Source organism: Octopus bimaculoides, chromosome 13, assembly GCF_001194135.2.
Source record: "Octopus bimaculoides isolate UCB-OBI-ISO-001 chromosome 13, ASM119413v2, whole genome shotgun sequence".
NCBI classification, from domain to species: Eukaryota; Metazoa; Mollusca; class Cephalopoda; order Octopoda; family Octopodidae; genus Octopus; species Octopus bimaculoides.
In genome coordinates this window covers 5,887,493-5,903,483 of record NC_068993.1, presented here as the reverse complement: position 1 = coordinate 5,903,483, position 15,991 = coordinate 5,887,493, and the positions used below count along the sequence as shown (strand labels likewise).

The following is a 15,991-nucleotide window of genomic DNA, read 5'->3' as shown; positions in this document are numbered from 1 at the left end:
ATATATATATATATAAAGAGAGAGGGAGAAAGATGTCTATGTATATAATAAGGACAGGAATAGCTGTGTGGTTAAGCAGTTTGTTTCCCAGCCATATGATTTCAGGTTCGACCACACTGTGCTACACCTTGCACAAGTGTCTTCCACAAGAGTTCCAGGCTGATCAAAACTTTGTGAGTAGATTTTGAAGATGGAAACTGAAAGAAGCCTGTCGTATATATGTATATATAGACGTGTGTGTATAAGTTTGTCTCCCCAACTTCACTTGACAACCGATGCTGGTGTGTTTACATCCCCGTAACTTAGCAGCTTGGCAAAAGAGACCAATAGAATAAGTACTAGGCTTACAAAGAGCAAGTCCTGGGGTCGATTTGCTCGACTGAAGGCAGTGCTCCAGCATGGCCGCAGTCAAATGACTGAAACAAGTAAAAGAGTATATTTCCATGACAGAACATGTCTGACCAATGGAGAAATATTACCTTGATTGGAAACAGGTGATAGGGTTGACAACAAGAAGGGCATCTGACCACAGAAGGTTTGCCTCAACAAACTCCCTCCAACCCATGCAAGCATAGAAAAGTGGACGTTAACATAGTGATAATGATGATGATGATGATGATGATATGACTTGACATACATACGCGTATATGTGTGTTTTTCCATGTAACTGTGGCACTGTGTGTCTCACATTTTGGTTGCATATCAACAACGATGCAAGAGAAAGCAAAACTTGTATTAATACAAATGTGTCAACAGCCATGGTTGTGAATTATTTTTGATCTGGGAGCCAATTATACATTGTTATTGAACTGTTATTGAACTGTGCGATAATTGGAGGTGATTGTTGACATAAATTACTTGTGACAGGTGAATAATTAACTTACAACTCCAACAAATCATGAGATCACATTTTTCTAGTTCCTGCAGTAGATTTATATGAGAAAATTTATTTAATTGTGAAAAGAAGGTCTCCGAATATATAAAATTTTGAATTTATTACAGAATTTAAATACTCATAAATATAAATCTAACTTACTTAATCAATGTCAGTTCCAGCTTTTAGCTTTGTTTTCCATTTTGTAGACATTTCAAAAATGTCTTGTGAGTGAATTCAGCAAATGGAAACTGTGTAGAAGACCGTTATTCTTTTAGTTGTTTCGGTCATTTTACTGCAGCCATGCTGGAGTACTGCCTTTTTAGTTGAACAAATTGACCTCAGGACTTATTCTTTGTAAGCCTAGTACTTATTTTATTGGTCTCATCTGCCAAACTGCTAAGTTATGGGGAAGCAAACACACCAACATCGGTTGTCAAGTGATGAAGTGAGGACAAACACAGACACACAAACATATACATACAGCAGGCTTCTTTCAGTTTCCGTCTACCAAATCCACTCACAAGGCTTTGGTCGTCCCGAGGCTATAGTAGAAGACACTTGCCCAAGGTGCCATGCATTGAGACTGAACCCGGAACCATGTGGTTGATAAGCAAGCTACTTACCACACAGCCACTCCTGCGCCACTGTGTATATACGTTTGTTTTTACGTTATAATAAAAACAATCTTGTATTAAACTGAAGGATTACTCAATATATTTGGTAGAGTATAGATTCATTATTCTTTAACAAAAGCTGAACGCAAAAGGATTAAGGAAGACAGACTGGTTAGGAAAGTAGCAAGAGGAAAATATAAAGTAGGGTTACCTTTAAGCAACGTTCTGAGATCGATCTTGGTTTCCTGATGATGCTGCTTTCAGGTATGTTGAGTTGATGCGGAAGGTGAGCGACTGAGTTTCTCAAAGGTGCAGCCAACTGCATGTCAACTAGCCACATCAGTAGAGAGGGCAAGAGGTCACCAATACACTGCAGAACCTATAAATTAACAGAATGTAGAAGGGGTGGGGAAGCAATTAATCAGCAACAACTACACCATCATCAGTCATTATCATCATCACAGACCAGACCAATCAAATCACTAATTTCATTATACGGATTTCAGGTTCAATCCCATTACATGGCACCCTGGGCAAGTCTCATATATATATATATATATATATATTTAATATGTACATATTCTATTATTCTTTTATCTGTTTCAGTCATTTGACTGTGGCCATGCTGGAGCACTACCTGTAGTCAAACAAATCAACCACAGGACTTCTTCTTTTATAAGCCTAATACTTATTCTATTGGCCTCTTTCGCCGAACTGCTAAGTTATGGGGATGTAAACACACCAACATCTATTGTCAAGCAATGGTGGAGGGACAAACACAGACACACAAACATACACACACACATATATATATATATATATATAAATATATACAACAGGCTTCTTTCAGTTTCCGTCTACCAAATGCACTCACAAGGCATTGGTTGGCCTGAGGCTATAGTAAAAGACACTTGCCCAAGGTGCCACACAGTGGGACTGAACCTGGAATCATGTGGTTGGTAAGCAAGCTACTTACCACACAGCCACTCCTACACCTATGTACATATATATGTATGCATGTGTATATATATATATATATATATGTGTGTGTGTGTGTGTGTGGCACCCATGCCAGTGGCACATAAAAAGTACCCAGTACACTCTGGAGTGGTTGGCGTTAGGAAGGGCATCCAGCTGTAGAAACCATACCAAATCAGATTGGAACCTGGTATAGCTCTTCAGCTCACCAGCTCCAGTCAAACTGTCTAATCCTTGCCAGCACGGGATGCGGACATTGATCATGATGGTGAGACTGTAAACGGTCGTTAATGTATATATACCATCAGGAATGAATAAGACACCTGGTAACATTCAGATAGCAGAGTAAATACAGTATAGGTATGGATTGTTAGAATATTTATACTGTTCTGTAATATAAATGGTTACAGGTGTTTAGGAATGTCTTTAGGAATGAAAAACACACCTGGCGAAGATTAGATATCAAACCAAATCAAAGAGAACAGTATCGTTATAGATGTTGGGAGTATAGAGTTTGAAGATGAAGTTAATAACCTCGAAATTTAATAATCTTAATTAAGAAAAACAAAACAATTAATTTCAGACATTTAAACATGGAATCAAATTAGGAAATTATTTCAAATCGATTTGGAAAACAATCAACACCAAAACAAAACAAAACAATATAAATCAATAGATAAATAAGTTGAATGATTTGGTTCAGCTCACAATAATTCAATGAAAAATTATTTTTTAGTATTTCAAGATATTTTTATGTAATTTTTGTGAATATATATCTTAAAATGAGATGTTAAGTGTTATTTTCATTTTTGTGTAATTTAAATGACAGTTTATTCACAGCATCCTGTACGTATATTTATTTCAAATTCTGGCACAAGACCAGCAATTTGTGTTCAACCGATTCTTGATTTATCAATCCCAAAAGAATGAAAGCCAAAGTCAACCTCGACAGCATTTGAACTCAGAACGTAAGAGTTGGAAGAAATGATGTTAAGCGCTTATATACATTTACATATATTGCAAAGTGATATATATATGACTTGGAATCCTCTTTTAGTAGAGTGCACATCAAGACATGTTACAGAACTACTTCCATCCATTTAGAGAATGCTTAATATTCGAAAATAGACCATTTATTCCCATCAAGAATTCACTACCTGTCAATACCATATCTACAAGTTCAATAGTTGAGATGTATAGTAACGCTATTGGTCATATTTGTGTGTGTGGGTCTGTGTCTGTGTGCTCGCACAAGCAGGTGTGTGTGTGTGTGTGTGAAGGAAACAAGAAAAAAGCTTTGGTTTTTCTCTCTTTTTTTTTCTGTATCTTTTTTTTTTATTTTTCTCTTTATTTCTTTATTTAATATATTTGCGTTCTACGCCAGCTGTAGTTCCTGATCAAATGCAAACCATTAATATTATGGTTTTAAATCAAAACTAATTCTGGCAGAAAAATCTAAGCATGATTACCTACACACATGAAATGGATTACACCAGAGTCTGCAATGATAACAACACTGTTGTTGTTTAGCCCCAGGTCAGATCAGTGTATCGCTACAGGCATTCAAGCCATGATCAGTTCATTTTTATTAAATATTTTGTCGTTGTTTTCCATCCACAAACACAGAATGGTACGGGTGTGTGTACCTTCTGCAATAGCCTGGGGCTAACTAGGGTGTTGCGAATGGGTTTGGTAGACAGAAACTGAAAGAAGCCTGTCAGATGGATGGACAAACGGACGGACGGATGGACAAATGGATGGACGGGTAGATGGATGGATGGATGGATGGACGGATGGATGGATAGACAGACAAATAGATGAGTGGGTGAGGAGAGAGACAGACAGATAAATAAATGGAGAGAGAGAGAGAGAGAGAGAGAGAGAGAGAGAAAGAGATAGATAGATAGATAGATAGATAGATAGATAGATAGAGAGAGAGAGAGAGAGACAGGTAGAAAGAAAGATAGATAGATAGATAGACAGATAGATAGATAGACAAGTAAATAGAGAGAGAGGTAGATAAATAGATAGACAGACAGACAGACAGATAGGGAGGTACAGGAAGATAGATAGATAGATGGATGGATGGATGGATGGACGGATGGATGGATAGATAGATAGAGAGAGAGAGAAACAGACAGACACAGAGAAAATAGATAGATAGATGAATGTATGGATGGATAGATAAATATAGTTAACTGGATAGATGGATGAGTAACTGGAGGGATAGACAGAGGGATGGATGGCTGAATGGATAAATGTTTGTGTGTGTGTTTGTCTTGATATGTGAAAATAGTAAAACAACCACCACCACCATCACCATCATCATCATCATCACAGAAGTGGTATCATTCGTCGTTAATCTGTGTAAGAAGTTTTTACCTTAACCAGAAACAGGTGATAGTTGGTCAAAGGAAGGGCATCGAGCCATAGGAAACCTACCTCAAAAGATTCCAACTGACCCATGCAAGCATGGAAAAGTGGACATTAAAATGACAATGATGATGATGAGGATGATGCTGATGATGATGAAACAGCATTGAGGTGGACAACATTATCCAATATGTCTTACTTTTTAGTAAGGTGTAGAGTGTGGTCTGAAGGAGATAAGAAGGCAATTTGAAGGAGATTTATTATATATTTGAGCGGATTACTGAAGTCCATTGATTAGTTATCATTAGCCACGTTTATGCAACATCTTGAAGAAGTGAATTAATTCCTGCAATGCCACCCCTCCGCAACTCCAGTGCAGCATAACGAGCTTTCCAAGTGAACCCTGAATCGGAGTCAATGTGACAAGGCTGGATCTCTGAATTACAGGCACAACGCAGCTGATAGGCTTCCGCACAGTTTCCAGCTACCTAATTCCACTGACAAGGCTTGGGTTGAGCTGAGGCTATTGTAAAAGGCACTTGCTCCAGGTGCCATTCAGTGAGATTGAACTGGGGACTTGTTATTGAAAAGCAAATTTCTGAACCATTTGGCCATGCTGTATCTATGGTAATTTACTCGATTCAGCCAATGAAGGAACAACTCAAGCTAACAAGGAAGCTTCTACATGGTCATTGAACAGCTAAAATTAGCAGCCAAACCACCCTCGAATCATCCAAAAAAAGGTCCCTTGAGAAATGTAATTTTGGAGACTTCAATGCGGTGCTCCAGCATGGCCGCAGTCAAATGACTGAAACAAATAAAAGAAATAACGTGGGATGGTCACATTTGATCATAGTTCTGCTGAATCAAATCTGACCTGAGGGTTAAACAACAATAAAGGAGCCCCTACACGATCATTTGACCAACTAAAAATAGCAACCAAATTGCCCTCAAACCTAAAAAAATACCCTTCTTTCTAATGAGATTTCACTTGTGAAACTAGAGCAGTGGAGCCAGCTTGACTCACCTTCGGCAAACACTAATACAAGACATCAATTAGCCAGAAGATGTAGTAGGAAAATCACTTCTTCAAGGTACCACACAGTTGAATTGAACCTGCAACCTTGTGATTGTCAAATGAACTTCTACACTACATAGCCATGTTTAACCATTAACTTACGTCTTTAAAAGTGAAAGCCATATTTACCTTAGAAGCTTTAAGTGATTTCTTGTGTGGTTTTTCGGTCGAGCTTTTGGCAGTCTTGGAACTGGTTGTCTCTTGTTTTACATCAATTGCCAAGCTGGGTACTATCTGTTTTTGATTCTGTTCATAAAGTCGCTAAAACCATACAGACAGATATATATATATAATTACCTGAGAAACCAAATGCCAGAGAAAATATTCACTCACACACTTATCGACAGAGTGAGTACACTAATGAAGGTGTACAATATTATAGATCCGTTTCAGCCAATCTTACCAATTGGTTTCACACTGGGTAATAGATAAACAGATATTAGGTAACAGCACAGTTAAGGGTTCACCTCCCACAAACAGAGAGCAGTTGCCAGATTTTTCCATACTTGCCATCGCTGAAGAGCACATGGTGTTACTTAACCATGCAGTTAACTAATATCTGGTTATCTAACAGCCAGTGTGAAACCAATTGGCATGATTGGCTGAAATGGCTCTAAAATGCAGTATACTTTGGTTCATATATATACAACATGCATGCAGATATAAACAACCTATATTTAACAATAGCCAATATAAATGTAGATTGGCTGATTTCTCCAGCCACACTTTACATCATATAGCAAGAAAGGGGGAGAGAGTAAAAGAGAAAGAGAGAGAGAGAGAGAGAATTAGCATAAGAGGTGCAGCATGAGTGCATATACTAGGCTTGATGACAGGCACTGAGTAAAGGAATGTTACACTCATACACAATGAGTGAAAAAGAATCAGAGAGAGAGAAGAGGAAAAAGAGGAGGAATAACAACAGAGCAGTTGGTGGGAGGGGATAAAATTTTGCAGAGATAAGTTTCAATGAAGTAGATTGCAATTTTAAAATACATCGATGTATATTTATTGCAAATAAACAAATGAGAAAATTTGTTTTATTTGATTTCGTTTTGAGGTAATAAATATTTTGCTTTTTCAAAATTAGGATTCAATTTACTGTTTCATATAAACATCAAGAAATTTGATAAAAGTTAAACTATAATTATTGTATGTTTACCATATTTCCTAATATTACCCATAATTGCATAAGTATTCTTCCAAAGCTACTCAGGTAACACACACACACATATTGCCATGGCACTCAGTCGGTTATGACGATGAGGGTTCCAGTTGATCCAATCAATGGAACAACTTGCTCATGGTATTAACGTGCAAGTGGCTGAGAACTCCACAGACACGTGTACCCTTAATGTAGTTCTCAGGGAGATTCAGTGTGACACAGACTGTAACAAGGCTGGCCCCTTAGAAATACAGGTATAACAGAAACGCCCTTGCCAACCATTCCACCGATTCCTCCAGCCCCAGGATTTCCATCAAATCCTCAGTCCTCCTCTTATCAAACAACTTCATCCCCACACATTTCTCTCTCAGTCCTTCTCAAAACTACCATTTCTCTCTCCCTCAGACACCATGTATACCACACACACAAACACAAGAAATCTTTTACCTGCAAATTTGTTAACCTGGCCTGTAAACTGTTGATTTGTTTATCACATTTGGTCCGTTCGTGGGTTAAAGTTTCTACCTATGAAAAAAATAATTCAGAACAATAGAATCAAAATGTTAATCAATGATGCTTTCATCTCTCATCACCTGGCATAAATCCACCTCCCTCAGTACTATACTCCACTCACTTAAAGGGTATTGTTCTGTTGAGTTACTTGGCAACCTCACTGGTGCTGGTGCTACATAGAGGGCAGCCCATAAAGGCATCCAGACAATTGGAGCATGGTGCAGTCCTCTGATTCATTGAATCCTGTCTTATTCTCCAACCCATTCCAGCATAGAAAACAGACAAAGAATGATTCATCATCATCATCGTTATTATTTTCCATAAAAATTTAACATTGGGGTCACTAATCCATATAAATATCTAAAAAAAACAGCACTTTCTGGATGGGAATTAGACCATCATCATCATCGTTTAGTGTCTGCTTTCTATGCTGAGATGGGTTGGATGGTTTGACTAAAAACTGGTAAGCCGAGGAGCTGCACCAGGTTCCAATCTGATTTGGCACGGCTTTCTACAGCTGGATACCCTTCCTAATGCCAACCACTCCAAATGTGTAGTGGGTGCTGTTGGCATGACACCAGCATCAGCCATGACTATCACTTCACTAAATATGAATGATAAATCACTGTTGAATTAGGTTGTGTGCCATTAAAATAATCTTATGCCTTTTTTACCCCCTGTTTTCTATTAAACATGAAAGGATGGGGTTTGAGAAACACCATTCTGTGAAAGGGAGTGCTAAGAATTACTGCTCAAGACTAATTTATTTTAATGAAGAAAAGGTTTGAAGCCAGAGATTCTAAATAAATAGGAGACTGTGCAACTATCCGTTCCCTTGCCGCCACCCCACTCTCCCTAATTACTTACCTCACTTCTCAGCACTTCATTAGTAGACTTTAGGGTTTCAAAATTCTCACGAAGACGTTTGTTTTCTTTGATTTTCTCTTTTAGTTGGATCAGAGATTTCTCAAGTTCTTGCTTGAAACTCTACAGAGCAAAGAAATAATAATAATAATAATAATAATAATAATAATAATGATAATAACAAGAAGAAGAAGAAGGAGGAGGAGGAGGAGGAGGAGAAGGAGAAGAAGGAGAAGAAGAAGAAGAAGAAGAAGAAGAAGAAGAAGAAGAAGAACATAAACCTTTGCCAAAGCAACACCAACATCCTCTCAATGATTAGCCAGAGATGATTTTTAAAATGAAAATATCTGAAATAAACTTGATTGCTCTCACAAACAAGAATGCTAAAAATGAACCTGACCACTCTCAAAAATTAAGTAAAAAAACAGGAAAAATAATCCAGAATCCTTGTCTGGTACTGGATCGATCCCCAAATCTAATCAGTTCGTGCCAGTCATGAGGCCGAACATCCCTGAAAGTTTTATCCAAATCCATCCAGCGGTTCTTGAGATATCGTGTCCACAGACAAACAAATACAACTAAAAACAATACCTCTGCTTTTGCTAAGGCGGAGGTAATAATAAATCTTTCTATGATAGGCACAAGTCCACCTCAGCAGAATTAGAACTTGCTGCTAAGCATTTTGCCCATTGTGCTAACGATTCTGCTAGCTTGCTGCCTTCCTTTACTCAAAGGTATTGCAATACAATACAGCATTAATGAAAGATTCAAAGACCTGGCTGAAGAAAGATGGTAAAGTAAACCCTGGAATGGTTGACAATAATTGTCAAAGACTTCACAGAACTGAGATAAATGGGAAAGGGAGCCAAAAATAGTTTATTCATGCTGGAGATGGAAGACTTTATAATTCTGCTGACACAAAACCAGAACTTACATACAAGAAACTCTCACCCAAATATAATCTACAGAATGAGACACGGTAAATGTAGATTATTATAGAGAAGACCAGGAAACAGCTGAATGCCATTATTTCAGACTGTCCAGTTTTGATCAAGGGAAGATATGCACAAAGCTAATACCAATTATGTATTTATCTTCTCGAGGTATTATGCAAAACACAAGCAAATCAATACAGACTACAATTGATAGAAAGCCCCTCCCTTCGAAAAACTGTTACTGGAAACGACCAAGTGTGTGTGAAACGATAAGAGAAATCAAAGCGTTATTCTTAGAAATTGTTATTGTTATTATAAACCAACAGATGTTAGGGAAAAGAATATTGTTTTATTGATAAAATCTGTTCCTTCTGAGCAGAACTTCATTACTCTGAAGAATATTGTGCAACAAAAAAAAAAACATGAACGCAGAGATAAAAGAAAAATACATTGAATGGATGGGGGGGGGGGGAATATGAATGGAAAAGTGGTTTGCTTTATAATTAAAGGAGTTTTTCAACAGGTCTATAATCACAGACATTCTGGGCATGACCACCCTGTCTTCTTGAATATCGATCCTGACATTTTCCAGTGTATCCTTTGTTTTAAGACCAATAGGTTGTGAGCTGAGAAAGATTTCATTGTTGTTTCTAGCAGCTCAGTTGACTGCGTAAAGGTCCTTACACCAGTCTGTCATAATTTTTGTTCTTTTATTCTTCTTTCAGCCATTGGAACCCAGACAGCCTGTCAACTCCTGTCATACCGTCCAACCCATGCCAGCATGGAAGATGGGCGTTAAATGATGATGATGATGATGATGATGAAATCAAAATGAACCCTTAAGATACTATTAAGAACCCCCAGTTTACTATTTTGCTTGCATGGAACCCCAGAAATCTTATATGGACCCTCACTTGAGGATCACTGTTCTACATGATTAATTGACTTGCTAAAAATAGCAGCTGAATCCTTCGCAAATCACGCTCTACTGTCTTAGAAAAGAACACATTGGATAAGGCAGTCCTTGGTTTTTTGCATATAAGCAAAAAATGGGATGGTCATGGCCAGAATGCCTGTGACCAAAACTTTAATCGATCAAGACTGACCTGGAGTTAAACAACAACAAAAGCAACAAAATATAGAATGACAAATATATGAGGGAGACTATACATGGTTGCTCGAAATGCAAGAAATAGCAGCCAAATGTCTAGCATCTAAAGAAAAGGGAGCACAGGAGATACACTGCATAAGACAGTCTCAGGTACAGTCACATTGAATAATCTGGGTCGGTATTCCAGGATGGTCATGGGTGGAATCGTTTTAATCATGGCTCTATTCAATCAAAGCTTCTTGTACTTCGATTCACATTGAAACAAATATATCTAAGGGAGATAATCCAAACAGGAAAATAAATTTAATTCCACACAAAATTTCCAACAAAATTTTTACAGAAGAAAAAATTAATTGTAATCGACTTAACATCGAAGCATTCCGGCAGTGACCATCCAGTTTTATTTGCAGAAATAATATATCCCGAATTATAATATCACTTGTTTATTTCCTTCTTGTTTTTAAAGATAACAGAGAGTTATTTATGAAAGTTTTGCTACCTCCAACTAAAACAAGTGACTATGTTGGGACTCACTCCGTTGCTTGCATGTTTATAATATATACAGAAAGATTCCTGAAGTTTTAAACACTGGTATCCTTGGGGCTACGAGACAAAACATCAACCCAAGAGGCTGCACAAGAGGAGTGTGCTTGAAACCACAGGATTGCTAAGTGGATCTTTAGCTGCAGAGCAATGCTTTGGCACTTTTTAAGTAGTGACAAGTCTACGATTCTAAACTGTTTTTGTATAACCAAAGAAGCGTAAGCCATGAAGAAAGTTATGTTCAGCAGTGGACAGCTTTACACACACACACACACATATGTATACACATACATTGGCTTGTGCGGGTGGCACATAAAAGACACCATTTCGAGCGTGGCCGTTTTCGTGCGGGTGACACGTAAAAGCACCCACTACACTCTCTGAGTGGTTGGCGTTAGGAAGGGCATCCAGCTGTAGAAACTCTGCCAAATTAGATTGGAGCCTGGTGTTGCCATCCGGTTTCACCAGTCCTCAGTCAAATCGTCCAACCCATGCTAGCATGGAAGGCGGACGTTAAACGATGATGATGATACATATATATATATATACACACACACATGCACACATATACATACATATGCATACATATATATGTATACATACACACATATATATGTATTCACACATATGTATATAAATATATATGTATATACATACATGTATACACACACATATATGTATACACATACATCATCATCATCGTTTAACGTCCGCTTTCCATGCTAGCATGGGTTGGGCGATTTGACTGAGGACTGGTGAAACCGGATGGCAACACCAGGCTTCAATCTAATTTGGCAGAGTTTCTACAGCTGGATGCCCTTCCTAACGCCAACCACTCAGAAGAAGAAGAAGAAGAAGAAGAAGAAATGCACACATATACATCCATATATATGTATACACACACACACACACACATATATACATACGTATATAAATATACATGTATACATACATACATGTGCATACAGGTATATACATGTCCTCATTTGTAAATTGCAGTGGTATGGAACTCAAGATGCAAGATAAGCATTACGTTGTAATAAAACATACAGTGTGTGTGTGTGATAGTATGTGTGTGTGTGATAGTATGTGTGCATGTGTGTATACACATTCCCGCCACACACAAACACAAACACATACATGAATTAACTCAACTCCATATATACTCACCTTCTCAATACCTTCCATCTTCCGCTTAATCTCCAGTTCAATAATGGTTTGGAAGTTTTTCTGTGAAACCGAAAGCAATTGTTCTCGTCTCAATAAATCTTTCTTTTTCTCAGTCAAAACATGATTTTCTTCCTGAGTAAAACAACAAAACAACAGAACTGTCGGTCAGCCAATAGAAGCCTTGAATACAAAGACAAAAGCACAGAATGGTCATTCACATCAAATTCTATGCCATTGTGCGACACAGTCTCTATTGTTTGTATACATAAACATACCCCTATTTATAGCAGTAGTAGCAGCCCCAGCACCACCTCCTCCTCCTGTAACAGTAAAATCATTCTCATAATAGGGCTGCAGTATGGTCATTTGATGGAAACTGAAAGAAGCCCATCATATATGTATGTGTGTGTGTGTCTGTGTTTGTCCCCCATACCACTTGACAACTGGTGTTGGTATGTTTATATCCTTGTAACCTAGTAGTTCAGCAAAAGAGACTGATGGAATAAGTACCAGGTTTAAAATGAAAAGAAGTACCGGGGTCAATTAGTTTGACTAAAGTTCCTCAAGGCGGTGCCCCAGCATGGCCACAGTCAAATGATTAAAACAAATACAAGATAAATGATATAAGAATAATATGATGATGATGATGATGATGATGATGTATTTTGAAACCTACCTTGAGTTTGGCACTAATTTTCTGAAGTTCTTGCATAATACCAATCACGTTTGATTTGGAACGACTTCTATCATCAGCAGAATCGTAATCATCGTTATCTACATCATCATCATAATCTACAACAAGGAAAGATAACAAATAAATATAATTCATAAATAACATTCTTCAAAGACTTCTAAATTCTAGAAGATAAATTTTGCAGGCATAGCTGTGTGTTTAAGGAATTCACTTGGCAAACCACATGGTTCCAGGTTCAGCCCTAGTGCAGGGACGAGTGTCTTCTACTATAGCCCTAGGCCGACCAAAACCTTCGAAACAACAACAGCAGCAATAACAACTATAAGGAAGTTGTAAACCATTATTACCGTTTCCTTCAAGACCTTCTGTAGATTTCCTTGGATGGCATTTACATTGACAGTGGCTGCCAGTATCGGTGTCCATGTTCAGAACCGACTGCAAAGATGCACGGCAGAAGTCATACAGGCTTTCTGTAGAATCATCAAAGTTGAGTCCATATCCGTTTAATTCTTGCTTTGGGAAAACGGCAGATTCTGAAGTAAACCAAATAATAACCATATTAAAACAAAAACAAATAAACAAATAAAACAAAATGGAATAGAGAAATCTTGGAACTTAAGAATGAAGCACAGATACATGATAGGACCACGAGAAAATAATTTGTATAAGCTGATCATCATCATCATCATCAGCATCATTTAACATCTATCTTCCAAGCTGGCATGGGTCAGATGGTTTGATAGGATCCAATGCAGAGGCCTGCATTGGACTCCTGTGTCTGCTTTGACGTGGTCCCTACTGCCAGATGCCCTTCTTAATACCAGCTGCTTTACAGAGTGTACTGAGTGCTTTTTATGGGGCACTGGCACTAGAGAGATCACCAAGCTATTTATAAGGTAAGACCCCTTAATTGAAGTGGGTATGGTATTGAGGGAGGTAATGAGCCAAGGGACTGCATCGACCCCCAATGTTTGCTTTGGCATGACTTCTTTAGCTGCATACCTTTCCTAATGCCAAACGCTTCCCAGAATGTACAGGGTGCTGGTGACATGTAAAAGCACCCATGGCTCCCACATGTAACAGCATCCATGTTGATGACATGTAAAAGGCACCCACTACATTCTTGGAGTGGTTGGCATGTAAAGAAGGGCATCCAACCATAGAAACCATGCCAAATCAGACTAGAACCTGGTGCAGCTCTCCAGCTTACTGGTTCCGGTCAAACTGTCCAACCCATGCCAGCATGGAAAGCAGATACTAAATGATGATGATGATGATGATGACCGCCCCTAGAGGGGTTCCCAAGTAACTCACAAAACTTAGAAAAATCACTTCAGTTGTAAAATGGTGGACATTCTTCAAATCCTAGAACAACAAAATGGTAAGTCATTCGGAAATGGTAGAGAATCTTGGAGACTGCAATGTAAGAGAATAAAGGAAGAAATGCTTCTTACCAATATCACTGTCTTTGGAAGCCATTCTAAAGGAAGACCCAGGTGTCTGGAGGAAGATTTGACTGAAACAAAAACCAACAGTAAGAAACAATAATTCTATATATATACATATCATTATCATCATTTAATGGCCATCTTCCATGCATCCATGGGTAAGATGGTTCACAGGAGCTGGCCAGGTAGAAAAACTACCCTATGCTATTCGTGTGTGTATATGTATAGGTGTATACACACCTATATATAGAGGTGTATACATACATACATATATGTGTGTGTATATATATATATATATATATATATATATGTATGTATGTATGTATGTATATAGTATCGCTTGACAACCGATGGTGGTGTGTTTACGTCCCCGTAACTTAGTGGTTTGGCAAAAGAGACTGATAAAATAATTACCAGTTAAACGCTGGGGTCAATTTATTTGACTCATTCCCTCCCCCAAAATTGCTGCCCTTGTGGCAAAGTTTGAAACCATTATTATTATAATTATTATGCTAGAAAATAAGACAGCAAGATGACTGGACCGTTAAATACACCACCGAGGTCGACTTTCCTTACATCTTTTCGAGGTCGATATAATAAGTACCAGTCATGTACTGGGGTTGAAGTAATTGACTAGCCTCTTCTCCAAAAGTTTCAGGCCTTGTGCCTTCTTTAGGAAGAATTATTATGCTAAAAAGTAAGGCGGTGAGCTTAGCGGTATTTCGCCGATCACTAAGTTCCGAGTTCAAATTCCGTCGAGGTCGACTTTGCTTTTTATTCTTTCGGAGTCGATAAATTAAATACCTGTTAAACAGTGGGCTCGAGGTAATCGACTAGTCCCCGTTCTCCAAAATTTCAGGCTTTGCGCCTTTAGTAGAAAAGATTATTTTGCTAGAAAATATTTACACCGTCCTTAATGTTTGTCAATAGGTTAACAAAGAAAACACTAGGCATTACGTCTTTTGGGGTCGATAAAATAAGTACCAGTTGAACACTGAGCCCGATGATATCGCTTTACCCTTCCTCCAAAAATGCTGGCCCTTTTGTGCTAAAATTTGAGACCATTATTATTTTTATTATCCTACCGAGGTTATTTTTATCATCCAACTTTTCATCTCTCGATAAAATAAAGTCTAGTCAAGGACAGGGGGCGTCGATAATCACAACAAAACCCTTCCTCCTCACAATTACTGGTCTTGTGCCTATATTACCAACAATCATAACAACTTTACGTAAAGTTTAAAAGTTAAACTCACTAACGTCATCGAGTTCAATACAACGGAGAATCGGATGTACTTACTTTTCTGTGTTGTATCATTAAAATCAGACACGATAGCGGACCCAAGAACTAAACTGATGTTCAAAAACAATCTCGAAATTGGAACCAAAACTTCGGCTGTTGTCAGGGTTTGAATTTCCCCTAACAACAGTTAACTACAAAGCTAGTGTCCGTTTATAAACCGCAGCTGCGTATTACTAACAGGTGGCTGATAACAAGTAATTTATTTTAAGTTTTAATTATCAGAGCACAAATATAATATGTTATATATATATATAAATAGATATATATATATGAAACGATATCTATAAGTATTTACTCTCACTATCAAAGTAGGCTCCATAATGAC

General features: G+C 37.9%; 1 protein-coding gene across 1 annotated transcript in view; it reads right to left on the bottom strand.

Moving 5' to 3' along the window:
* Positions 1–15,799, bottom strand: part of LOC106869270 (coiled-coil domain-containing protein 138) — a 42,870-nt gene extending 27,071 nt beyond the window's left edge. The window contains exons 1-9 of the mRNA XM_014914942.2: positions 15,664–15,799; positions 14,370–14,431; positions 13,263–13,448; positions 12,898–13,013; positions 12,222–12,353; positions 8,466–8,585; positions 7,533–7,610; positions 6,050–6,181; positions 1,703–1,870 (exon numbers count right to left, since the gene is read on the bottom strand). Of these exons, the coding sequence (XP_014770428.1) occupies positions 1,703–1,870; positions 6,050–6,181; positions 7,533–7,610; positions 8,466–8,585; positions 12,222–12,353; positions 12,898–13,013; positions 13,263–13,448; positions 14,370–14,394 (957 nt within the window). The 5' untranslated portion in view covers positions 14,395–14,431; positions 15,664–15,799. The remainder of the gene's footprint in view (positions 1–1,702; positions 1,871–6,049; positions 6,182–7,532; positions 7,611–8,465; positions 8,586–12,221; positions 12,354–12,897; positions 13,014–13,262; positions 13,449–14,369; positions 14,432–15,663) is intronic.
* Between the last annotated feature and the right edge of the window lie 192 nt (positions 15,800–15,991).